General features: G+C 46.6%; 1 protein-coding gene across 1 annotated transcript in view; it reads left to right on the top strand.

Moving 5' to 3' along the window:
- Window positions 1–1,296: 1,296 nt before the first annotated feature.
- Window positions 1,297–26,153, top strand: part of ILDR2 (immunoglobulin-like domain containing receptor 2) — a 33,654-nt gene continuing 8,797 nt past the window's right edge. The window contains exons 1-6 of the mRNA XM_009890090.1: window positions 1,297–1,357; window positions 8,513–8,845; window positions 9,926–10,045; window positions 19,590–19,646; window positions 24,189–24,335; window positions 25,091–25,267. Of these exons, the coding sequence (XP_009888392.1) occupies window positions 1,297–1,357; window positions 8,513–8,845; window positions 9,926–10,045; window positions 19,590–19,646; window positions 24,189–24,335; window positions 25,091–25,267 (895 nt within the window). The remainder of the gene's footprint in view (window positions 1,358–8,512; window positions 8,846–9,925; window positions 10,046–19,589; window positions 19,647–24,188; window positions 24,336–25,090; window positions 25,268–26,153) is intronic.

Here is a 26,153-nt window from a genome sequence, read left to right as displayed (position 1 = left end):
GAGGTCGGGCAAGCCCTCCCTGAGCAAGGGGGAGGGGAGCCAGAGGGGAGAGCAAAGAGGGCTCTGCGATGGGGAGAGAGCAGGGGGAACTAGCTGAAAAGGGCTGGGTCTGCGAGCTGGACAGCGAGGAAAGGAGAGGGTAGGGATTACAGCGGAATGGGAGAGGCAGGGCAGCCAGGAATCGGGGAGCAAGAGGAAGCCCTGTCAGGTCAGCGGCGGGATCTGCCTCCTCTGAGCCGGTGCAGCAGCCAGGCACAGGCAGGAGCAGGAGGCTTTAGGAAAAGCTGCAGCAGGCTGACTTAGCTAGGCAGGCTGGTTACAGGCTGAAAGAAGAAACAGACACTCTAGATTAAGTGGCATGTATTTCCCACCACCACCAATGTACCCCACAAAAAAGACCTCAGGCTCATCCCTCTTCCTATTCAGATTTAGGATTCACAAGCAGTAAATTCGGCTTTTAGTCATAACACCTCTCTCCCACCACCCACCCACCCCTTTCCTTGCTTTTTCACTCTGAGTCATCTTCAGCGCCGGTGCCTGCCTACTGCTCCCTTCCAGGGTTTCATGGCCTCATCTGGGGCTTCGGCAGCTTCCAGCTCATCCTCCCTCCTTGCTTCTCTCCCTGCCTCCCTCCCTGCCATTTGGCTGCTTCTGAACATATCCCGCTTCACTGAGTTGGTCTGGAGTGCCCGCGTACCCACAACTACCACTCCTTTCCTACTAGCCATAGTAGTGTGCTGATAAATAGCATCCAGGGACTGGTAAAGGAGTACAGGGTGTAGATAAACATAACATTACATTCCTCCCTCTTTTTAACGAGCTTCATTATCTGGACATGTCTGGCCAGATCAGGACTTTTCCATCAAGCTAAAAGGCTGGGCTGTTGACACCTTTCTCCCTCCATTAAAGGTAGTTCATGATTACTGGCAGCGACCGCCGTATGGAGAGTGCAAGGTCTATGCAGAGAGGGAGGTACCGCTGCAGTAGGAAGACCTTCCAGTCTCCTCTAGTCCCGGGCTTTTGAGACAGGACTGCCTGCCTCTGGTGCTGTCGACTGCCAGCAGGCAAAGGCTTCCGGCAGGCAACAGGTTAGCCGTAGCCGTGTGCTGAGAGATGGAGGCAGCTGGTGTCAGCTTGCTCCCTTCCAGCCTCCCGGCTGCTGCCGCCCAACCATAGAGCAGGCGAGCAGGCGCTGCTGTCCTTTTTCATGGCTGAGAGAAAGCAAAGAAGCAAAGGTGTGTGTGTGTGTGTGAGCGTGTATGTGTGTGCACAGAAAAGGGAGAGAGGCAAGCAAACATGGATTCAAGATTTTCCTCTCCCCCATGGCTGTGCAAAGGAATGAAAGGTCTGCATCAAGGTAAGGAGCACGAGTCCAGCCAGAGTGGTACACTCCACTCTGGAAAAGAGGAGTGGGGGTTGGGAGGTGGAGGGGCCAGGGTAAGAAACAGAGTGCAAGATGGGGAGGAAGTAGGGAGACAAAAGGGAGCAAGAAAGAGAGAGAGGCTCTCGCCCCTTCTCTCCCCTCCTCCCTCCTCGAGGTGGGCTGAGAAATTTCTAATCAGCACTCCCAGTTCCTTTCCTCCCAGCAATAATTCCTCTCTGTCCTTTGTTTGTCTTTAATTTTTGGCTCTTGCATTTATCTTTTGTTTGGTTTTGTGCATTGTGACTTCTTACTGCAATTTCAAAAAATCCTGCACGAGGTACAATGGATTTGGTTTGGCTTCCCTTCCTTCCCTGCTCTCCAGCGTGCCTAAAGCTAGTGTTTTAATAACAACAGCAAAAGGATGAAGAGCAGGTCATCCTTTATTTCTTCCTGTGAAGTGACATGGGTTAGGATGTGCGTGGGACTGTGTTCTTCTCATTCTCGAAAGTACAATTTGTCAAGTAGCCTTAAGTCCCTGTGTAAAGCTGGTTCTTGTAAGCTACCAAGTAGAGCTTGATCCTGGAATTAATGTTTACCATTATTCTTATTAATGCTGTAATTCCTAATGCAGTTAAAACTAGAGAGAAGTGTTGCACTGGAGACTGAACTCCAGTTTTACCTACAGAACAAGTAGAGCAATTTTTTTTCTTCCTCACGACTCAGGGTAAGCTTGGAAAGATTACAGTTAGAAGACTGTCCACATTAAAATGCAATCTTCTCTCCCTTTAAAGTAATTTTTCATCAATAATTTAGCACTCGGTACCTGTTTACTGTCCTTATGCAGAAGAGCCACTGCAACGCAGTGGTAAAATACAAAGATGGATAGATTTACTACTTCTGTTTTCCCAGCCACAGTTTAGGAGGGCAGGCAGAGGGGGCATGCTGGAGCAGTTGTGCTTTGCTGTTTACCGGCCAACTGAGCAGACTTCTTGGGAAGGCAGGGAAATAGATGGACTGTTTTATCTGACTTGATTTAAAGTATTCATCTGACTTCCCGTGACTGGCTGCACACAGCATAAGCGTAGTGTAACTGGGAAGAAATCTCACATTTTTCTTTCTTTTTATTCCTGTGAGATTACTTTGATTGGGACTGGTACCAGTGGAAATCCCAATGCCATCCCAAGGACAGGTGTTAGGGCGTGGTGCAATAAGGCTTGGAGAGATTCTTCCCATTTCTTTTCTTCATTCTCAGGCTTCTGGTGGTGACCAATTGCTGAGTGATGGTTCTGGGAATGATTTCTGGGATGCTGAACCTAGGCTGTAAACCAGGAGCCATCTGACAATTGTAACAGCTTTCAGACAGTAATAAGACAGGGTGGATCTGATCTGGTGGCCAAAGCTGAGATAATTCACCTGAAAACATCCAGGGTCACTTTTGTGAATGTGTGAAAGGGGCAGGTCATAAGAGAATGTAATGAGAGCAGGGAAGCTGGTGAAGAGAGATCGATAGCTAGAAAAGCCCATGAAATGTCTTGAGCTCCTGTGAAAGCCCTTTAACAGTCCTTGCCATTTCAGGGCTGTGTACTCCCTAGAGAAGTCAGGAGCATGGGGCACCTGAGGCACAGCATTACAGAGAATGGGGAAGAGCAAGGAATAGTCCAATGACTACTGCAGTCAGTTTGCAGAGTCTGGGCTGTGTCTTACATGGAGTGTTTTTGTATTGAGGTTCTGTGCTGTGAGTGTTGGGTGTGCAAAGCCATGCTTTTCTCCAACTGCTTTGGTTTTGCCCCATCCCAGGTTAAGCAGTTAGGGAGCTGAAATTCTCAGCTTTGCTACGGAGCTGTAAAAAGCAGTACCATGCTTTCACCTCAGCTGCAGCTGGCCTATTTAGGCATTGGTTGCTTGCTGGCTAAAGAAGTTGACAATTAGTGACCACAGAGCTAAGAACACAAGTCTGATAGGAACCAGACCAAGACATCCAATTCATTTCCCAACACAATCTGATGATGGTGACTCTTACTGATTAATTGCATGGATTGGATTTTGTCCAGCACAAGTAGGCAAGAATCTGTACAACACAACACAATCTCAGTGATCCCACTGGCTCTCCATTCACCTGTTTACACATCTGTATCATCTCTGACTTTTAAGTCTCAAAGCCCAGATCTTGCACTTCCCGAATCAGGCTTGATCCACATTTGAAAGTGTGGATGGTGTGCCTGTATTCACCAGTGGGGGAAAGAACACTTTTCATTGATGCATAGTAGCCAAGGCACAAAAAAAAGAAAGATACAGCATCCTTTTGCCCAACAGTTTATTTTGTTTGGGGAAGTGATATAACATACCCTAGGAGCATTATCTCTTATCAATGAACGTATGCTTTTCTGCCAAAGCCCTTAGGTATAGTCCAGGAGTAGTTTTCCTGAGGTGCCTGGTTTAGGGCCCAAGGGCTTCTGTTCTCCTGTGTGCAGAACTGCTACTCCTCCTATCAATAAATGTGCATAAAATTGGGGGATGTAATTTTTGCAGTTTCATAGCATCAGCTGTACTGCCTCAGGCAAGTGGTAGTGTGAGTCAAATAATTGCAAAGAAAGAGATGTGATGCATGCACAGATAGGGAGACCCATGCTGACCTGAAGAACGATGTGTGCTGCCTTCTCTTGGATTCAGATCTTACCTGATGTGCTAGAAGGATGCAGTCTGAGTCCTGTTACACTAAACTACAGTATTTGGCTTTGCCATTATTTTCAGGGATTTGTGGTTCAGATCAACTTCATTCTAGTTAGATAATCTTTAAGGTCCCTTCCAACCCAAACCATTCTATGATTCTATTCATAAAGGCTAACTTAAGGCTGTGTAGTGAAGCTAAATCTTGCTAGGATTCATCTAGCCTCAGGGAAGCATAGGCTCCTCTGGAGGGCAACTGAAAAGCAAGAGCCTAAGTTATTACCTCTCAATTGCCTTCTCTCTTTTACTTATGGAGGGCGCTTATGAAGATCAGGCTCACAAGGCTCAAATGTGCCCTTACAAATACCCCCTTCTATAATCACTTCCTGGAATTTTCTTTAATCACCACTAAAATGTATTAGTGATAGCTTGTGTGTAATGTTGATTGCATAGTTTGAATGCATAATCTGAGGATAGTTCAGGAAAAGAGTCAGAGAAAGGAGACAAATACACATTGCCAATGAGAAACAGACAAACCCCATACAATTATATTTCTGAAGTGTGATTATTTTTAAGCTCATTCTCTGGGAGTATATATATACACATGCACAGACACACAAAACCCTGGATTCTTTTTATTTTCTGAGAGTAAAGATAACTGTGTTTTTAAGATGCACTTGATTAATATTTGCAGATCTTTTTCTGGGGATTTAGGAGAACAAGAAAGAAGGAAAGCAAAATTGTCGTGTAGTCATGAGACTCCCCTGAGCTAGAGTTTTCTTGTGAAAGTTCAAACATTGTGAAATTAACAATGAACAGGTTGCTTCTCTGGAGTGCAGGAATTACATTTCCATGATGATTTTGAAATAAGGGCTAATCTTGCTCTGTCTGCGTTAGTCAAAATATAGCAGAGCACAATTCATTTTCTTTTTAGTCCTACTTGTATTAAACTAGACAAAGAGCTACCACGGTGCTGTCACTAAGCTTGTCATCCTTTTTCACATCTTTCACTCTTTTTTGCTCTGCTGTATAAACAGCCCAGAGTTCTGTCCTGTGTTACATCTGAGGCTTTTCTTATCTTGGCTTGTCGCTTGAAGATTTTTGAGGTCAGCAATTCCTTCTTGAAGTTGAGGAAGTGCCAACCAGACCTCTATAATTCACATGTAGGGACATAACTGATAGGTGTAAAGCCACCATCTTGTCTTCACGCAGTTGATCATCCTGTTGGCCTTTTTGATGGACGCAGTTACAGCAGTGACGTACTACATGAATCTATTCCGATCATTTTTTTTTTTGGTAGAGGAAGTAACAGGTGTATAATTTCCCAGTTCAGCCATATATAATTATATATAATTTGACTTAAATAGATCTAGAGTTTTCACTGCTCCAGTCTCTCCATCTGAGGCACTGTGTTGCTCTTAAATGCTATTTCTGGAAAGTATCCAAAAAGAATACTTTAAAAGTTAGTAAAGAGCTTGGGATAGGATATAGAAGATGCTAGATAATTTATTGCACATCTCCCAAATGCTTTTGGGTAGAAAAAGAATTCCTGTTTTTTCCCCAAAACTGCTTTTCTTTTCTTGATATAGACATTCGCATGGGGGTGGGGTGGGGAAAGTTAGTCAGATGAGAATTTGCTAAAGCTCAGCTAATCATTTATTAAAGCAGTCCCTGGCTTGCCAAACTCATTAATCTCATTAACAGGAAAGGAGGGCTACAGTGCATGGTTAGCTGAAAGCACTGTGTTTACTAAGAAGCGTTCTTCGTTCACAAGGGAAAGATTTAAATATTCACTGTGTCACTGTTTTATCCCTGAAGCTGAAGTAACGTGATGAGTCACTTGACCAGCCCATGTCACATGCTGGCTTTGGCCACAGACTGTGTGGGGTCAGGCACGGAGTTGCCAGATAGAGGTCTGACCTGGACCCATTCATTTTTCAAGGTGTTTGTCACGTCTCTTGCATTCAGATGCAACCCGGGAAGCATGGGTCTCTAGAGAGGAGAGAATAAGATGTTACCACTTGGTTCACCTTGAGAAGCAAGTGGTGGCCTTCTCTTAGTGCTGCATGGCCCCCACATTTCTGCCCCTCTAGTCCCTGGGGAAAGGAGGCCTGCCAGAAATGTCCTAGCTGCCAGTTCTTGAATTATCTCTTTGCCTGCACCTTGGGAAAATGGAGGAGCTGCCTCATGCCCCTGCTGCTCCCATGGGAGCATCTTGTTGGGGCCTCAGCTGTGTTTTGTGGTATTCTGGAGAACACCCACTCTTCAGTGTTTGGATCTGGGTCGAGGCACTTCTGGCAAAACTAGTGATGTCTCCTGTGCAACTTCCACATGGCACAAGTACGATATGGATACTGTCATGTATGCGTTATATGCATAATATAGCATTCCTGTGCAAATGCCATAGCACCCTTGTGCGCTGCAAGCCTTCACATAGTAGTCCCCAGGGTCAAATCCTGCCTGGATCAGTTAGCATCAGTGACTATCTTGCCTCTGAAATATGCTTTCCCCTACGTTCTGTCCATAATGTGTTTTTGTCCCCTGACTGGTGTTTATAGACTTTGTTTTGCTTTATAGTTTGGACATTGATAACTTGTTGAAATGAACATTCAGTGTTGGTCCAGCCTCTCCACTTTCCTTTGGTTCTGGCTCCTCATCATGAGATCTTTGCTTGCTTTTGCTTTTCAGGTCTGCAGCTGTCTCCAACTTGACCTGTCCCTTTATGCCTGCTGTTGTCATACTGTTGATGCATTTATTGCTCTCTGTCTGCTTTAAGCTCCAGTGCTTTAGTCTCTGCCTTTTTTTCCCCATCCTAAAGATACCTCCTGTCATTTCACTTTCTTTTGCCAGCTTCCATCTCCTTTTCATCTCTAGTTTCTGGAGTGGGTGGTTTAGTTTTGATGATTCCTTTTCCTCTCATCTCTACATAATTTCTTAATCTCCCGCCCTTTGACATTATTTTGACCTAGGCTTAAACACCTTCTTCAGCTTCTTCCAGCTGAACGTAAGCTTCCTGCTTCCATGGTTGTTGTCCTGCTTATCCTTCCGCTTCCTATACTTACCCTGAGACTTTATCCTTACTTTGTCTGTTTTCTTCTTTCTTGGTATTTGCCCTTCTGTTCTACTGCTTCCCAACATCAGGAGGCCCTTCTTTGTCCTCAGTCTTTCATTCCTCCTTAAGCTTCCCCTAAGTCCATCAGTCCCTCCTGATGTGTAAACATCCTCTTATGCTTTATTCTCTTGAATATTTCCTTATGTCTTGTTCTTTTTTTCACTGTGCACTGCTCTGGGCCTTGAGGTGTATGGTAACTGGGTGTAGGGAGCTGTTATTATCAACATTTCCCGTACTGAATGAAGCTGGTTCCCTTTTCTCATACGAACTGCCACCGTCAGGCCCTGCTGCCCCTCAGCTGCAGAGAGTGTCCGTGGTTACAAACATCCTCTTTCTTAGATGTTCCCCACCGTCCCCGAGCTGTTTCTGTGGCACATCCCTGCTTGGGAAAGTGTTGATGTGTGTTTCCAGTGTTGTTTAAGTGCTCTCAGTCATTGCTTCCTGCAGCGCCAGAAGGAGGGAAGCAATGAAGGGCATGCGTGGGAGGTTCCGGCCATTCCCCTGTTGGTCGATGGAGTACCTCACTCTCCTGAGGGCTCTCTGCCGGCGTTGCTCACTGACTCTTGGCTTCTCCCTAATATACAAAAGGATGTGGCAGCAGACCCATGCGTCTTCTCTGAGGCCTTAATACATCAGCTCCAGGCTGCAGCTCTCCTGTCAGCTGGTAGATAAACATTACGTGTTGAGATCCATCTCCTCCCTGGGAATGTGAAAAACTTGAGTGTTTGGGCCATTTTTCTCTGCACCTCCCACATGGTGCAATTTCTCTCAGTGCTACACGCCAGCCCTGGCAAGAGCTGTGTGATTTGGATCCACTCCTTCACGCATCTCTAGAGTTTGGCGCAGACCAAGCAGCACTAACTGGGCACCAGTGCTCAATGGGCTGGGCCAGGCACTGTGTGCTGCCTGACTTTCAAAGAGGAGGTGTGATGGCACCAAAATTGGGAGGGGGGTGACTTATTCTGTATTGGGATTGTTATGAACTCAAAATCTGGCTCCTTGACTAACCTGCTGTAGAAATGGAGTATGGCCATCCCTAGAATATCTCTTCTTTATCTGTGAACCTGCCACAGAAGCCGTGAATCATCACGCTACTGTGGTAGGGTCTCTACAGAGTGTAAGGGTACTACGTTTAAGCCTTCAGCCCTGTTGTGTTGCATTTTTCCTTGTGGCTGTAGGCTATGAAAACAAATTTACTTCTGCTGCCAACATCCGTGCTTAAATACATTGAGGAGTATTGCACCCTAGCACCTGAAACAGATGGACATTTTAATTTTGTGTACGTGGGCAGAATGATGCTATGATGAAATGCAGTAGCTTGCTCTTCAAACAATGCAAAGGCATATGACACTCATGTTTTTGTCTTTTAGCTGAGGTGGAAGGATTGCAGGTCACCGTGCCTGAGAAGAAGAAGGTGGCCATGTTGTTTCAGCCTGCTCTGCTTCGCTGCCATTTCTCTACTTCTTCCACCCAACCAGCTGTGGTACAGTGGAGGTTTAAATCTTACTGCCAGGACCGGATGGGAGAAGCTTTGGGTATGGCGACTTCTGGTTTACAAACGATGAGCAAGAGGAACCTGGACTGGGACCCCTACCTGGACTGTGTGGACAGCAGGAGGACAGTCCGCGTCGTGGCCTCCAAACAAGGATCTGCCGTCACTATTGGGGACTTCTATAAGGAAAGAGATGTCAGCATTGTCCATGGTAACTCTCCTACCCTGTTGATGCTCGTTGGGGGTTGGAATGCACCCTAAGCAATTTGGAATACTGGAGACTGGCAGTAATTGTTCAGTAAACTCCCTTAGAAAAGGCTGCTGGAAGGGAGCTGTTGTGTGTCAGACATTTAGGACTCAACCAACCAACCCTAGACCCAAAGGTCATTTCCTTTGGTGCTTCCCTTCATCTGACTCCGTGTAGGGCTCCAACCCTGATATAGTATTCTTTTCCCTTTAATGAGTGGAGGGGTTTTGGTCCTGGTTTCTGCATATTGCTCTGTATATAGATTTTCCTTAACAAAGGGGTGTCAGCAAGAGACGTATGAATTCAGTCTCTGTGGGCTAGGTTTTGCTTCCTTGCAAACTCCACTGATTTTTTCCCAGTTCTGAAATACCCAAATTATCCTGCACCTCATGTTTGCTCATCTCTGGACATCACCAGCTTACCCCATCATGAGCCTAAACCCACACAGCCTTGGGCAGTGTGAAAGGAGGAGATTTCCATGGGGTGAAGTCAAGTTGGGTGGAGATGGGGGGTGGCAGGGTCCTTAAACATTTGGTCTGCAAGGCTGTGTGAGAAACCTTGTCCCTCAAAAAGTACAAGGCTTCTGGCCTTGGGAAACCACCTAGCCAGAAGTGGAGGCTCCTTGGTGTGGAAGGCATGTGATAACCCTCGGTAAGGGGGAGTGTTTTCCTTTGTCTCCTTGTAATCTCTTCGGCAGAAGACTGAAGTGCTGTAGAGGAGACACTTCTCCTTCTTGCGTGGCGCAAATACTGTTGGGACCCCAGGCCTCAGGTGGTTGGAAGGACAGAGTGACATTAGTTCTGCTCTTTGTACTTGCAGAGTGAGCTGCCTCTGTGGCACTACCTGTCTTCCCACTTACAGCCACAGAGTCCTGAGTCTGTTGTTTTTTCCTGAATACTGTGATATTCTGGTTAAGGTTAACCCCTCTTCTTAGTAAGGAAATTAAATGGATTTGGGACACAGAGATGGACCCAGTGCTTTCAACACTTCACTCTTCCTATAGGCATTGGAGGGAAAGCCTGACTTTTCTTTTTTGCCTTTCAGATGCAGACCTTCAGATTGGGAAGTTGATGTGGGGAGACAGTGGGCTCTATTACTGCCTTATTATCACACCGGATGATGTGGAGGGCAAGAATGAAGAATCGGTGGAGCTGCTTGTGCTTGGTAAGCCGTCTTGCCAGATTGCTTCTTCAGCAGATAGCTGATGGATCTTTATTTCTGCCCTCTCGCTGTCTCTACATATCTGTGCGCCGTATTACTATGGGTGTAAGATCTATGTGAAACAGTCCCCGCAGTACCTTCACCGTTGCCTTGCACCTTGTGCAGTCATTCACACCTAGGCAAAGTGGGTGGCAAACGCTACCAAACCAGAATAGTAATGTTTACACCCACACTGCTCACACGTTACACAGGCGTAAATGAGTACAGAAAGTGCAGGGCTGTGGAAAGTCAGAACTCTTGTTTTTAAGGCATAAAACAATAAACTTGCAGCAAAGTGAACACTTGAGACAGAGTCTTTATAAATAGACACCCATAAGACATCAAATCCTATGCTTTATGCAGCCTTTTAACATTCCCTTCATCCCACTCTTCTGACCTGTGAAGATGTCAAGAAGCACTGTGTTTATCTGCTTGAGTGTGTCAGTTTGGGAGATTTTTCTGTCTGCCTAATTATACTTGTCCAGTTAGAGGTGCAGTTTCGCAATCAACCTAATCACATCTAAGCTGGTACTGCCACTAGAAGGACCTGTCCTCTCTGCAGTATGTGTTCTTGGCTCAGTTTCTATTTAGCTCCCTTGAGCAGTGTGGTGAGCAGGATCAGTTTCTTTCCTATTTGGAAGGTTAGCTTTCAGGGATGGCTTCCGCAATCCAGCTCACTGTAAAGGTCAAAAAAGCACCCATCCCAGCTGGAGGAGAAAAGCAGAGCGGAATGGGTCTTTCAGGGACATTTGTTGACACTGCCTTGAGCCAGTTGTAGTACCTCACACCTAGACTGCCCCATGAGAGTAAGATGAGTTTTTCCCAACTTACCTAAAGACCTGCTGACACCAATGCTTGTCTGGTCAGCATGCTTGCACGGTTCTTGGGTGTATAGATTTTCTACATCCTGTGAAGGAAATGTTAAAAAGCTTGGGTTTATAGTGTGTAGGTGATACGTAGAGGCATATGATAGAACATGTTTGTCAAGTGCCCTTGCTCTCATGTCTAAGGTCAGAGTTAAATTGGCATTTATATTTGGAGCTGTGGTTGTCATCACTAAACTAAACTAAACTAAACCAGATTGAATGGGCGAGTGACTATAGCAGTGCCATCACCTCCCCTCACTCCTTCAGATGTCAGTCAAGCAGTGGACAACTGGAGAATGGGTCCCTCCAAAAAACAGTGTCATACCCATGTCTAAATCCACAGTGTGACTGTGTATCATATGCTAGTTAATAACAGGCCTGAGACTGACCTGTGTTAGTTCAGGTGAAGTTATCTCCCTCTGCCAGGTGGCAGCCATAGCTGCTGTTGCTGTAGCCTCTCCAGAGGAGCTGTCTGTGGCTGTGTGGTGATGGGCTGCTGAATTTTGTCCCTTCTTCACCTTCCTGTCCAGGATTTGGTGTCTTCCTCTTATATGTGTCTACAGCTGTGCTCAGGCACCAGTGATGAAACAGTGCCATGGTAACAAGAAGAATCTGTTTTTCAGTGTGTACAGAAGACCATGTGGGGGGAAAACAAAGAAATCCCTTCCTCTGAAGCTGGCTTGATGATGTTCCTTGCCCCAGTTCGTTGTGGTTATGTTGGAAGGAAACACGTAGATTTGGCTGCGTTACTTTGACCGCATCTTCTTTTCTGTTCACTACAGCCTGTGGGTCTGACCTTGCACTTTGTGCAGTACTCTGCTAAGTTTGGCAGCAGCATGGAAGCATACTTGTCGTGGGCATACTTTATTCTGCCTCATGCTGTTTGGCGCAGCTTGTGTGTATTTCTTTTCCTGGGTAGTGTGTATGGAGGCAACATTCCAGGTTTTGGAGCGATTCCAGGTTACCTACCCATATTCCTTCCTTCCTCCCTTCTTTCCTTCCTTCCCCTTCCCACCTTATTCTTTTCCTTCTGCCTTTGCTGGTATTTTTTCTTCCTTTACCTTTTCCTCTCCCCATCGATGGCTAAAGGAGGGGGCAACCAGTGGTGAAAATGCAATTTCTTAATATTCTGGCATCTTCTGGGACATTTTTTATTCCATCCCACTGCTTTGAGGGAGACAGTGAGTATGGATAGATCGGAGCGATTCCACAGTCCTGGGGGACATATGGTAACAGAGTTTGGTCTGCTGTTTTGCTGTTTGCTGCTCTTTGCGTGGAACCCAGATTCCCTGTTAGAGCGGTTGAGCAGTGGAGGGATAGTGTCTGTGAGCGACACTACGATTCCCACAGCACATTGCTGTTTGCTCCTTGCTGACAGTGGTCTTTCAAATATAACTTACATTGCTTATTTTGGGGCTGCTGCATGATTTAAGCATAGATTAGAATTTTGAAGAGCAGAGGTTCTACCCACTCATGTTATCAGTGGGGGAAGACAGAAGAATCAAAACTGAAACGGAAATAGGAAAATACCCCTTCTAGTGGTTTCATATGAACATCAAGATGAAAGGTGTGTTTAGGTTAGAGAAAGCTAATGCTGGACCCGGCAGTTTAATATCATGTAGAAGCCTTAAAAGGTCTGAGAGGCAAAAATGATAGATAGCTAATAGCGTCGATAAATCAATGGAAATTTGCTTGGCTACAAGTGGGGGATTCTGCTTTTTATACAGTGAATTGCACCATTAAAAATTGGTCAAAGGCTGCTTTATCACAACTTGGAGCAAAATCCAAAACCTGAGCAAATTACAGTATTCCTTGTTTCTTAGGGAAATGATCACAGTGACTTCCAGTGAAGTCTAAGTAGCCAGTCAGCCTGGGTCACGATGGGATTGCATGTTGAGTTTTGTTACCTGGATGCATCGTGTTGACACACAAAGCGGCTGGACAACTCTCGGTAGCATCAGAGAATCCCATGTGCTGTCTTCATTTCAGGCCTATTTCAGAAAAGCATATAAGCATTTATTTACATCCATTTGTGCTCAGCAAAGTTGATAGGATTTATAAAGCATACCTGATCTTAAGCATGTGCTTATGTGCTTTGCTGAAAAGACCATTCCGTAGGTTTTGCTTCGTCAGGGACTTTAACCCTCTCTAAGGGAATCAGTGTAGGCAAGGGAAGAGTGATAGTGCCTTGGAAACACAGAAGGAGATTGGCTGGCAGTGAACCTCCTGTAAAGCAAGGAAAGAATTTAAATTAAGAAGTATTATTACACTTTTATTAAATATTTGTATTTTGATGGTGTTTGGAATCTCCAAAGGGGGTCTAGCATGCTGGAAACTTTATGAACGCTGCTTCTGCTGTGGCAGGACTAGACTAGTACAGAGCTTAGCAATTCCACAACAGGAGTCAAGTGATGCTCTCTGCCCTCACGTGTTTTACTAGAAATGTAGAACCCTTTGCTGATATTACAGTTGGGCTAGTGAATCCATTGGCAACTTTATACATTTTTATTTTTTAGAACTAGAGTGATCGAATCAAAAAGGCTAAATCTTAAATTTAAGAAAGTCTACATTTCTATCTTGGTAGCTAGCAGGTGAGTGTCCTGCTTCTCAAAACACGGACAGTCCTATTAATCAATTTGTTATTCATAGCCCCTGTGCACTGTTTTTTTCTGTGAGAAAGTCAGTGGGCTTCAGTAAAGTAATACATTGCAGCCTTTGCTGAAGGGAGCTGCACGTGTACCATTGCAGAGGATGCAGGGTGCCTGAAGTAACCTTTGAATCAGAAGTACAAGGCAGTGTCAGCGGATACCCCATCCTAGCTTCGTGTGACCCAGCTCACATCAGGAAGCAGTCTAGCTCAATTGCACAGGATTGCATATAACCCAGTAAGCGTTTCTGAGAACCAAAATTTACTAATAAGGCGCAGGGTCCCTAGGAGCAGCTACACTGCTCCCTTCCCAAACTGTAGAGCAATGGCAATGGCTGTAGGTATAGCTAGATGCACAGCTGGCTACTCTGAAGTGTGTATGTCTGTGGAAGGTTGGCAACGTTCGCATTACAAGACTTTACATAGCTTAGACATGCTTCATGAAATAGTGGCTTCATTCCCAAGGACCTATCAAGTTCCTGAAAGAGGCAGGAAAGTGATCCACTAATCCCAGTTGTTTGTTTGATACTTTGGTTAGTGATCAACGTGCTTTGCTAGACAGCTATTGCCTGCTTTTTTTCCCCATCCAATTTGGCAGCTAATACTACATAATTTATATATTAGTGAAATATTACTTTATAATTAATCTTTTAGAAGCTTCAGCTTCTACCATTGTTATGCTTTAAATAACAACAATTAGCACTTGAGGTTTTTGTTAATTTCCAAAGTCAGCTAGCACTTAACATAGGTAAATTGACACCTTTGGTAGTTTGTATTACCAGCCAGTATTGGTACAGGCTAAACCCAAAATTTATCAAGTCTAACACCCATAGGACAGAAAGAATGTAGATATGTATACACACAGGATATTGCACAGTAATTAATGTTCTAATAGAGACATGCGTTGGCTTTCAGAGAGGATAAATCTCTACTGGGATGTGTGTGTATGGCGTGCATTGCTAATAAGACAGTTCTTACTCAGCAAAGTGACTCAATAGCTGATATAAATATAGCCAGGTTTGGAGTCTTTTGTATGCCAGGAGAGACTGGCAACTTACAAAAGTTGATGGGGTTTCGGAGCCGGAAAAGTTCTTGGCAAAATTTTCCCTTACAAGATGATGGTTTTAGGATCTCGCTCTGTTGTGCTGAAAAGCTGCCAGTAGCATCCAAGCCAGTACTTGGTCACAGCAGTTGGCAGAGATGTCGGTGCTGTTGGCCATGTGTTGGGGATGAGAGGGCCGGATCTTAGCTGGGGAGGTGTCTGTGAGCAACTTCATGTGGAGGGCTCTTCGACCTTGAGCTGCGCCTTGGTGACTGAAGGCAGGTAGTGCCAGCAGGTGAAGGAAGTGATCAGCACAGGAGGCCTCCACTTAAAAATCCGGGAAAGGCGTTGGTGCTGGGAAGACCACTGGCATCTTCCCAACCCCAGAGTGCTTGTCCTGTCCTTGCTAAACTCCGCTGCCCTGTCCTGGACCACTGTGCTGCCGCCTTTGTAATCTGGGTCCAGTCCTCCTTGTCCTAGCCCAGCCTACTCCTAGTTACTTATTTCACACTATTTAGAAGTGCTACTTGTTGCCAAGTTTTTTTTACCTCTCTTTTCCTCCTTATTTGCCAGCGACAGCCACATGCTGCTCACAAAGGAGACTGGCGTGATTAAAAGACCTCCGTTACTAAGGTAGCCATGGCAACAGCCTCCTTGGAGGTCTTTGTTGCCTGCTAAAACTTTGATCTCCAAGAAGGGCTGCTGCTGTTTCTCCCTCCAATTGAAGAACAGGATGGGAAGAAAGGATAAAGTTTACTCCGAGCTGAGGGAGCATGGAGGAACTCATTGCAGAGCCATGATCTCCCAGTAAATCTCACAGCAGCTTCCTTGGAAAAATATCAGATTTACAAGGGCCACGCTTCCTCTCCTGTCCTTTCCAACCTCCCCTCAGGGCAGTCTCCTGTGCCAGGGGCCTCTTGCTGTGGCATTGCTTGGCAAATTTTTCTGCCACTGAGGAAGAAATAGCTCCCTCTGTAGCTGCTGCCTCCCATGGTCCCACCGCTGCTGGTAGGGCTATGAAGGCGGCCCTCAACTGGGAAACCAATTCAACAGTTATTCCCATATTTACCCAATATTTATCACACTTATGCAATTGCCAGTATTTACCCAATTGCCATGTTCCTGACTGCACCTGCACCTACTTTATTCGTGTCATCATTTCTTTTCAGCTGCAGCACTTAGCCTAATTATTTTTGTGTCTCTTCTCTGCAGACTGTCTGCTAATTGTCTGCTTGACTCCACGTTCTCCCTAATCTCCTGCGATTTGCTCTCTTGCTCTGTCAGCCGCCCGCCTCCTGTGTTTTAACTCCTGTCCTCGCTCTCCTCTTCTCTCTCTCTGCACCTTCTGGAGCCGCCCTCCACCCCCTCAGCTTTTCCCGTCCCATTCCTCCTCCTGCCCTCTCCCTCTGTGCTCTGCCAGGGCAGACTGGGGACTCCCACATTCCCTCGCAGGTCAGGGCTGGCCAGGGCTCGGGGTGTGCGGGGTGCTTGGTGAGAGGCTGCTGCGGGTGGGTAAAGCCCTGCAGCAGTGCGGTGGGAATAGAGACAGCAGCACGTCCCAGATCCGTGCTGGAATGAGGACGAGCTGCCAGCTCCAGTAGAGCCACTTGGAACAACCCTGGTAAACAGGGGCATCATCTATTCCCTCTTTCCCCCGGGGTTTGTCTGCTGGGGCTCGGTGGTGAGAGCTTGCACAGAGGACACGTAGCCCTTGCAGGGGTGTGGAGCTGCAACTCGGCAGCCATGCCCGGCCATGTCTCGGAGTGCCTGCAGTCCCTCTGTCTCAGGCGGGCAGAGCCGATGTGCAGAGGTGGTACGGCCAGATGATCTCTTGGCAGGATGTTTTAATAAATTGTTTTCTCCCCACCAATTGCTTTGTAGCCACAGCCCTCCACCTTAAAGTTTCCTTAAAAAAACCAAACAAACAAAAGAAAACCACCAAGAGAGAATTGAGGTGAGCTTAACACCCACAGAAGGAGCAGCATGGGCACAGAGAGCTAGGAGGTTGCCAGCATTGATTGCCATGGCCGCCTCCTGCCTGGCGTTTCAGCCGTGGGTCCAAAAGGAGGCCTCGCTCACTGAAACCCTGCCCTCTCTGCCACCGCTTTGGGCACCGCACGACCCACTGCTGTGCCAGCCTGGGCTCCCCTCCGCTCGCTACTGCCTGGCTTTGGGGTGCGCCCATGCCCAGGCCAGGCTTGCACAGGGCGGGCAAGCAGGAGTCAGCGGTGGCCCTTGCTCTCCCCGTGAGCTGCCCTGTCCCTGTGCCCGCTGGCAGGCAGGCTGGCTGGGTGATTTTACTCCACTTGTTGCTGCTGGTGGCAGCGGCAGGAGGAGGAGGAAAGTCGGCAGGAGGAGGAGGAAAGTCGCCTTTAGTGAGGGGCAGTGGTGGGGAGCCTCCCGTCGCCATGGCAACGGTGGGGCGGCCATGGCGGCTTGGCTTCACTGGCTGCTAAGGGTGTGGGGAAGGGTTATCAGTGAATTAATTCGGCCCAGGGTGAGGAGGGGGGGAGAGCCGGGGTGTGTGTAAAGCTGCTGGGGGCACAGCAGCCTGGAGGAGGGCTTTCTGCTTGCTGGCTGTCAGCTGGGCTAGTCAAGGCGGCAGAGTTGTGGTGGGGTTTGCTGCTGCCTTGGGCCCTCCCAAGCTTTGTGCATCCTCCCTGCCGCCGGTGGCTTTGGGGCCCCCAGGGTTGTGCAAATCCCCCCTGGTGGGGCGAGGGGAGCAAATTCCCCAAGCAGATCCTCAGCAGAGCTGAGTGAGGCTGCACAAGCAGCTTGACTGCTCATAGGTAGCACAAAGGAACTACTTTGTCTGTCTTTGTAACGAGTTACCGAGTTCTCAAGCACTGTTATTTCTGAGGGATGCTTCTTCCCCCTTGAACACGTGGTCCCTCCTGGGATCAGGAGGCACTGTAACAGCCAGTACCAGCAGGGACTGAGGCTCTTCGGGTAGGTTCAAAATAAAGCAAGTGCCTATTTGGACTCACGAGATGGAGCTTCTGCTCTTTCTATGTGTCACTCTTACCTCTGGTACCACAAATCTCAGCCCTAAGTTAGCTATATACCTCCAGCTATTTGTCCATTGGTATCTGCTATCAGACTAGGGCTGCATGTGAGCTGGTGTGGAAGTAACACCTGGGAGGCAAGCTGCATGCCTGTATCTGCCCATACATTCTGCGTGCATGCAGTTCACATATACATTGTTCACACACACACAGAGGCCTATGCAAGAATTGCATATTTTTTTTGTATGTGCTTGGAAAATAAGGAATATATTTAATATGCACATGGAACATAATGTAAAACTAGCATACTGTGACTCAAGGCATACATTTGTTGCATGTGTTTGGAGCCCACTTGTGGCGCCCAAGGCTTAAGCCACAGCTATGTTGTATATGTGACTATGTCTTGTGAGCAGAAAACATACATGAGCACTTTCCCGTAACAAACTAGTTGTGAGCAGTTTGGACACTTGATCCTTCCAGAAAATGGACTACAAAGAATGTCATGAAACTTTGTATATGTAGACGAAAATGTCGCAGTAGACTGATGGCAAGAGTCCTCCTTCACAGTAGTAGATGAGGAACAGTTATCTGAAGGATCACCATTGTATCTTTTGCAAAGGCTTCAGGAGCACCTCATCATGATGGCGTTTCTGTGAGTACTACGCAGCTTTGATGAGTTGCAACTGGTTGCAAGGCACTGCCTGCGTTCTGAGTGTGTTTGTTACGCCTCCAGCAGGCATCCTTGTGATTTTTGGTCTCTACAGAACCTCTGCTGAAGCACTGAGAAAAAATGGACGGTGGGAATTTATATAACACACTTCAAGGACAGACTAGAGGCCAAGGAACTTGGGATCCAGTTCATCATTGTGTCTTGAGTGCTGCTTAGTGCAGGACCTGAAGGGCATGTGGGGAGGTTAAAGGTAGCTTTCTACCACTTTTGCGCTGGCTTACACTTAGCTGCTTCTGTTATGTTATATCCACAATGTATGTCTCTCTTCAGAGTGCAGCTCTTCTACCTTATGCGTGTCTTTAAAAAATCTGGCATGGTCCTGGTGCTGTACAAAAGAGTACGCAGCACAGCTGCACATACGGATGTTCTGCTGATGCACAGGTGTGTGGAAATTACAGCTGAACACTGTGCAGGATGTTTGCTGTGTATTAGAAACATCCCAGACATTCAGTGCCAAACCAAAGAGGCACCAAGCTGCCTTTGGGCTTGTTTGTATCCAGTTATAAATTACAAGTTGATTTACTTTTTTTTTTCTTTTGCTAAGTGATTCCACAAATTTGCACACGAATCCTTCCCTGGTGGGTTTGCTTCGCTTGAGAATTGGCCTTATATCACACAATCTCAACAAGTTGCTTTTGTGTCTTGGAATAAGTAGCACATACTCACAGTCATGCTTCAAGACTCCTTTTCTGGAGCTGTCTCTGCGGTTGCAGAGCCCCACATGGAGAGCACCACCCACGGGTGTTGGATGCATGTGGCTGACTTGTCAAGGGCCTTGGGTTAAAGATGTTTCACACCATCCAAACTGCATTAGTACATTTTTAAAGTAAACCAAATCCTTCTGTTAGAGGGCTGTCGTGCATTTCGAGGAGCTTTTTGCATGCATAGAGCATAAGTCCGTAAAGATGTTACCGTGTAACCACGCTGAGGGGACCTCCCTCTTCTTCTTATTTTGTGTCTAGATTGGAGAAGCTCTGTCACAGATTCTTTCCCCCCAGGTCTGCTGATAAAGATAAAATGCAAGGACACAGAAATGGCAGAAGTGCAGACGCATACACCAGGCATCAAGCAGGATGACATCTATGGTTGATAGGAATTCACTTAACAGAGTGCAAATGGGCTGATGAGTAAGGGGACTGGAGGCTAAGGCAGGGGCTGGGAAGTGTGTTTTTCCTGCAGTAACCTCTCTCCTTGTTCTCCTCCTTCTGTCTTTTCTAGGCAGGACAGGGCTGCTTGCTGATCTCTTGCCCAGTTTTGCTGTGGAGATTATGCCAGGTATTCAGTCATTTCACCCTTCAGTCACCCAGTCCTCTGTCATCTTGTCTGTTTATCCTTCTACAGCATCTTTATGTGGTGTACGTTTCACTCTTTACATGTGTTTTATCTGGGGATAAAAAGGGAAAAGCCTATTGCTTACTGGGAAAAGTGTGTTGGGTTGAGATCTGAGAGAGCTGATGCTGGGACTGGGGGGAGGAGTGGCCGTGCTGGGAGCCAACATACAGAGATGGTTGATGCCATGCCAGGATCCGTGCGAGAGCAGAAATGCGAGCGCTGTTCAGGGGAGGTTTTATATCAAGCTCTCTGCTCTCCCCCCCTGCTAGCACAAAGGTAACGCCACTCCAAGCCTGTGACACCTCGGCAGCCTCGTGTGGCTGTATGGCTTCATACGTCATCTGCTTTTGTGCACTAGTAACTTCTGCTCCCCAGACCCTATCCTGCGGGCACCCTTATAGCCATCACCACAGATGGTAGCACAGGAGGTGCTAGAAATAGAGCACTGGTTAGCAGCCCATCAGTGGCACAGCCTCTCTTGTGCTGCATGGTCAAGGCACTATCTAGGTAACACCAGGTGGTTGGACCAGACACGAAAGCTCTCTGTCCATGATAAATCCCTCGCTAGCCAAATTAACGAGAGCCACCAGTTCTGGCAGTCCTCGCGGAGGAAACAGAGATTGTGCAACAGATTGTCCTTGAAAGGGAAAAGCTGTGAGAACATTTAGCCCTTGAGTCATCTGATCATCCCCTGACAGTGCCCAAGGAGTGTTTCAACACGTTTGTGCAAAAACGCAACTCCACATAAATGTGTGAAGCTATTTTCAAGTCTGTCCCAGAGACGCAAACAGAGAGAAGGCAGACACTCCCCCCGCCTCCAGTATAACCCAGAGCTCCCTGGAAGTTCAGCATGGCAGGAGAGGGATTGGTCTTTTTAGCATAGACAGAAGTTGATTCTCTGTTGCCTAACATGTTTTTTTCCCCACTATTTACAATTTTATTGAATGGGTATAAAATTCTTGTGTGTTGGCCAGGTAGCTCTCTGGTACCCTCATTGCATGGGTATAAACAACAAGAAAGTGTAAGAGGCAGCAGCAAACCACGTTTCAGCTGTTAGCATCGCCTGTTACCTGAATGAAGAAAAGCAGATGCTCCTGCAAGCACAAACCAGTAGTTTCCAGACAGCAAGGACACATGGCATTTCAGCTTGGCAGTCATCTGAATCTCAGGGTTACAAAGTTCTATCTGGAAAAGGGCTGTGGCAGAAGATAACAGTTGTACTGGAGGAAGGATTAGGGAATTGCAGGTAAAACTGGTTGAATCCCAGTTTTGTGCATAAAGGAGGAGCCAGCAGGCTCTTTTGCTGTTTTCTTAACCTCGTAAGAGAAGCAAATGATGTAACTTCCTGTGAAGTAAAATCTTTCCTGCCTCATAGGTCCCTGTGACTGGGACACTGATTTCAAACATTCACTCCTGGTGCCGAGTGAGTATCTTGCAATCTGCAGCGTACATACTAACCTGACCTCCTTTTGTACTCCTAGAACATTTTCAGAAAGACCACAGATACCCTTACAATGGACTTGCTGTTGTTTTTTTCTTCTACCAGGGTTTTATCCTTTATGGAGTGGTTGTGAACAGTTCACTAATAGCTCTGGAGATCAGACATCTGAGCTTCATTGCATAGCTGTGGCTGGCCACTTCTGTCATGCGATACTATTTCACCTTCTCTGTATCAGTGATGGTCGTAGAGAACAAGATGAGAACATGACAGAAGAAAAAGCCACTGAGCTGTTGCCTTGCTCGGATTGGCATAGATGAGGAAGTACAGGGCTGGAAAGGATAGTCTGGCTCTCTGTCTTGCTTTCTATTCCAAGCGCCATGTAATTTCATCCTTACCATAAATTTAGCAAGCTTCAGAGTAGTCTGGGTTTGGCCTTTCTCTCCCATTGAATCGCTTTCTTTGATGTGCTTCTTCTAGCTTCCACCTACATTACTCATAGCCTGTTTATGCCCATTTATGTAAGACCTTTAACTATAATACCTGCTTTTCCTCCTAGCATTCATCCTGCTGGCATATTTACTAGCAGCATCTACGTCTGCTCTCAGCCTTCTTTTTAATAGACTAACACAGTGAGCTTCAGCTCTCCTGGTGCAAGGCAGGCTATCGAGTCCCTTCATCCCCTCAAATCCCTGCTTTGCATCAGCTCCAGCCTGAATTCATCTCTTCTTGTACAAAGATGACCAAAGCTGTATAACGTTCGTAACTTCCGAGGAAGTTACATGGAGGCCTTGTATGATGGCATTAATATTTCCTTAACACTACTGGAAATTCCTCCTCTGCTGGGCATAGGATTACATTTGCCATTTTTGTGGTGGTATTGCATAACTGGTTACAGTCGTCTTATGATGGAATAGTGGAATAGTATACTTTCTTTTCTTTTTCAGTTGTTTTCAACTAATGAAGTCCTGTTCAGAGCAGAAATTGTTCTTAAACTTTGAATGTGTGACCTTGAAAGTATTGCTGCATACCTTGAAATTCAGTATGTTGCTGCATTTCATGCCCAAGGACAACTGGCCCTTTCTGTAACATATCCCAGTCTTCATCTTTAGTGATAATGCTTCCCTACCTCTTACCCTCAAGATACACATTCTTATTTTCTGTGTCAAGGTCATTCATGAAAATATTAACTAAGATGGCTCTTAGAACCAGCACTGGAGGAACTGTATCAGTAATCTCCTCTCAGCTCTTCCTTTTCCATTCATGAATGCTTCCCTCTAGCCATTTCCTTATTCATTAGCTGAATTTTTCTCAGTATATAGTAACTTCACCAAGAAGAATTATTCCACAAGGACCAAAGTTATCTGCAAATTTAAATGAAATTCATGTTTCAGCCAAAAAAAGAAATAAAATATTCAAAAAATATAAAACATTTAACTTGACACTTCTGATATGAAGTGTTTTGATTTGTAAATGCCAGATCTTCCACTGACATTTTTTAAAGGAAATAGTAAGTTCTAAATTAAAAATGGCATTAAAAAAAGGAAATTGTTTGTAAAAGAGTTAAGGAAAACTCCAACAAAGCAAAGAATTTTACTTCTGCTCAAACAGAATGCTGTGGATGATTCAAAAATGACACTTCTTATTTTTGCATTTTATTAAGAACTAGAAAAAACTTCTGTTTTGATTGTTCCAAGTTGAACATTTTTCCTTGACTTTTCAGCTTAGCGATGCAGGTGAGAGGTGCGCTATTTTTCCAGTGTGATTCTGTACTCATATTGCAATCCTTGTAGCAATACTTCTAAGTCTTAAATAATAACGTACCAGGAGACCCCTTAGTGAACACTGGACTTCTATTCAGAAACAGTGTTCTGCTGCTTTTTTTTTCTCTTGGGTGGGGGTAAACTCTACCCCACTGCAAAGCAGCCCCACCACTTCTTTCTTTCCTTTCTTACCATCTCTCCAAGGTGGTTGAATAACCACCTGGGTACACCTGGAGTCTTTCCCCACAGATCTTCCCTCACCAGTGATCTGACTTCTAGATAGGTTGGTGCATCTCTCCGACGTAAAACCAACTCCAGGCCTCCTATACATTCAAAGTCCTGAAATTTCTTGGTCCGGATATGTTTACTGACCAGTCCCTTAATCCAGGGAGTTGTCGTGTGGCAGTAGGGGCAGCTCTGTGCATGCAATCCCCTGCAAAGCACAGGTGCCCAGATGCGGAGCTGGGAGCTGCCCCGGCACAGGCTGGGCACCTGCTCCCACCACGGCTGTTGCCGCTGCACATTTCCCAGCAGCAAAGTTTGAGAAACCTTTTCTTCTTGCTCCCCTTCCCATTCAAACCCCATCCCTTTTTTTGTGAACCAGCTCTTCTGTGCTGACCCTTGTGGGGTGTTTTTCAGCCTTTCCCTTTTCAGGGCCTGGCAGACATCATTTGAGGCTTCAGTAGGGGGGGTGGGGAATGTGGTTGTTAGGTTTCCTGGCTGGCTGCAGCGCCTGAATAGGATGTTCGTTCGGCACATTCAAAAGAATAATTGCATGCGTGGGCCTAGTTGCGAAGGGGCAGGCCTGGCTCATTTACTGGGCTATTTATAGCATGCTTTTCACCATCGTTTGTCCCATTAAAACTCGGATGTGGGTAGGGAACAAACACACAAGCAGGGCATGAACATGGCTGGGAAGAATGAGTCTTTGATGAGACCCAAATGCTAATGGAGCACGTCCTGCAGCATTCGTACAGGTCTGCTGTGGGTCAAAGGGTTTTTGTGCTGGGGAACCAGAGCTCCTGCCTCTGTGCTGCTCGCCTCCCAGCCAGCCAGAGATGTCGCAGGAAAGGACCACATTTCTGTAGCTCCATTTCTCACTGTCACGTGCCATTTCCACCTTGACACAGAGGAGAACGTAGTCCTAGACCAGCAGGGAGTCCACTTCTGTTATTCACCTATCTGTTTGCCCCTGTGCTCTCCCCTGGGAGGATGTTGCTGGTGTTCCCTTCCACAGCAATGTGCAATCCTGTAAGTATCTGCCTTTCTCCCCTTGTTTTCCAGAGTGGGTCTTTGTGGGCCTGGTGATCCTGGGGGCGTTCCTGTTCTTCCTCCTGGTGGGGATCTGCTGGTGCCAGTGCTGCCCACACAGCTGCTGCTGTTACGTCCGCTGCCCCTGCTGTCCTGAGTCCTGCTGCTGTCCCCGGGCCTGTGAGTGACCCTCTCCAAGCCTGGCGCAAAACTTCTCCTGCACGACTTCTGCTCCCTGGCAGAACAGGAGGAGAATCTGCTAATATGCTTCCTTCGCCCTGAGCACTTTGCTTGACTAAAGAACTATTTCTTAGGGGGTGAGGCATCTGACCTACTGCTCAATGGTTGAGCGCTCAAAGTTAATTACAAATGTAATTCCCGGAGCTCTCCTTGCCTTGGCAGCTGTGCCTGCTTCTCCAAAGTGTCGTGCTCCCCTTCCAAAGTTGTTGTCTTGTCAGTAAATGTTGCGGGTCAGAGCTAAGAGCATCCTGGGAGGTTTCTTCCCAGCAAAGCAAAGCAGCTGCCCTCTACAACAGTGCAAAGTCCTTGCAACCCAGCAAGGCTCCTGGTCAGGCTGAGGCAGATCTGTCAAATTTCATGAGCCTCATCCCTGCTGCTTGAGTCATCGGCTGGTTGTTTTTAAAACTGAACTGCCACTAAATCATGGCAGCAGTAATGCCGGCTGTAACACCCTGAATGTCTTTCAGTTGCTGGGCATCTTGCAGTGCTCACCTGACCTGCCTGTGCATTTTTTAAATTCCCCTCAGTGGCTTTTGAGGCTTAGAGAAATTCAGATTGGTCCTTGTCATTTCATCCGTCCAGTTGTATCCTGCTGGGTTGTCACCAATGTTGGTGATGTGCAGGTTTCAGCCACGTGCCGTGTGGGTCTGTGAGAGGCTGGTGTGATGCTGACTGCTGTTCTTTTTCTTTTTCAGTGTACGTAGCAGGCAAGGCAGCAAAAGCTGGGTACCCTCCTGCAGTCTCTTCCATGCCAGGTCCATACTACATCCCCAGCGTTCCCGTAGCTGGTGTCCCGTCTCCTGCTGTGCTGATGGATAAGTCGCACCCCCCTCCCTTAGCCCCAAGTGACTCCAGCGGAGGAAGCCAAAACGGTAATTTGCAGTGCCAGGCATAGCATTCAGTCCTCTTACTGGGAGCAGGGCTGGGAAGGAAGGAATGAGTGTCACTTACAGAGTGGTATGAACATGAAAAACCCCCAGAAACTGCGTTTTAATCCTGGCTCTGACAATGACATGGCTTAGGGCCACATGGTCCAGTTTTCTAGTGCCATCAACACAGTGTCTGTGTGGGTGCCTAATTAGGTCAGCAGGGAATGGAAGGCCAAGTTCATGCCCAGGACCCCTCTCATTACTGCTGCAAACCTTTATTTGTGGAGGAGAGAAGGATGAAGATGATTTCAGGGCAGCAGAGGCAGTGGCCATTTTCCCCTTAGAGCTGTTGCGTTGTGAGCTGCTCTCTCATGGTAAACTGTTCTTCCTGCCCTCTGCAGGGCACTGCTTGCCCTCTGGTAGCAGTTTTTGCTGCAGAATGTTTTACTGCCCCCATGACATTTTGGGCATGGGAACACACCTCAGTGTTTCTGGCCAAGAGCATTTGGGGCTGAACCCTCTTCCCTTCCTTAGAGAAGTCAGTGGGTCAGTTTTTTTGTTCAGCCTTTGCATTTGTGAAATATAAGTGATAAAAGGCTTCTAACTAGAAAGGAGTTGTGGATCAATGTCATACATAGAGCATCAGTATGGTGACTGTTATCTTGGTGAGGGACACTTCTCCTGCTGCGAAGGAAACTGCCATCAAGGAAAAAGAGGGTAGTTATTTAGCCACATGGAAGCATTTCAGAATCAGAATGGCTGTCTAAATTCAAACATGCTGCAGCAGAAGTGACTCTCACCAATGTACAGTCACCGTGCTGGCACAGTATGTTTGCCATTGATCCAACCACTTGTCTGATTTCAAAGCGCCACACTAATTACCAATTGT

Source organism: Charadrius vociferus, unplaced genomic scaffold, assembly GCF_000708025.1.
Source record: "Charadrius vociferus isolate BGI_N301 unplaced genomic scaffold, ASM70802v2 scaffold287, whole genome shotgun sequence".
NCBI classification, from domain to species: Eukaryota; Metazoa; Chordata; class Aves; order Charadriiformes; family Charadriidae; genus Charadrius; species Charadrius vociferus.
The sequence above is the reverse complement of the archived record's forward strand: the minus strand, read 5'-3'. Positions and strand labels throughout refer to the sequence as shown.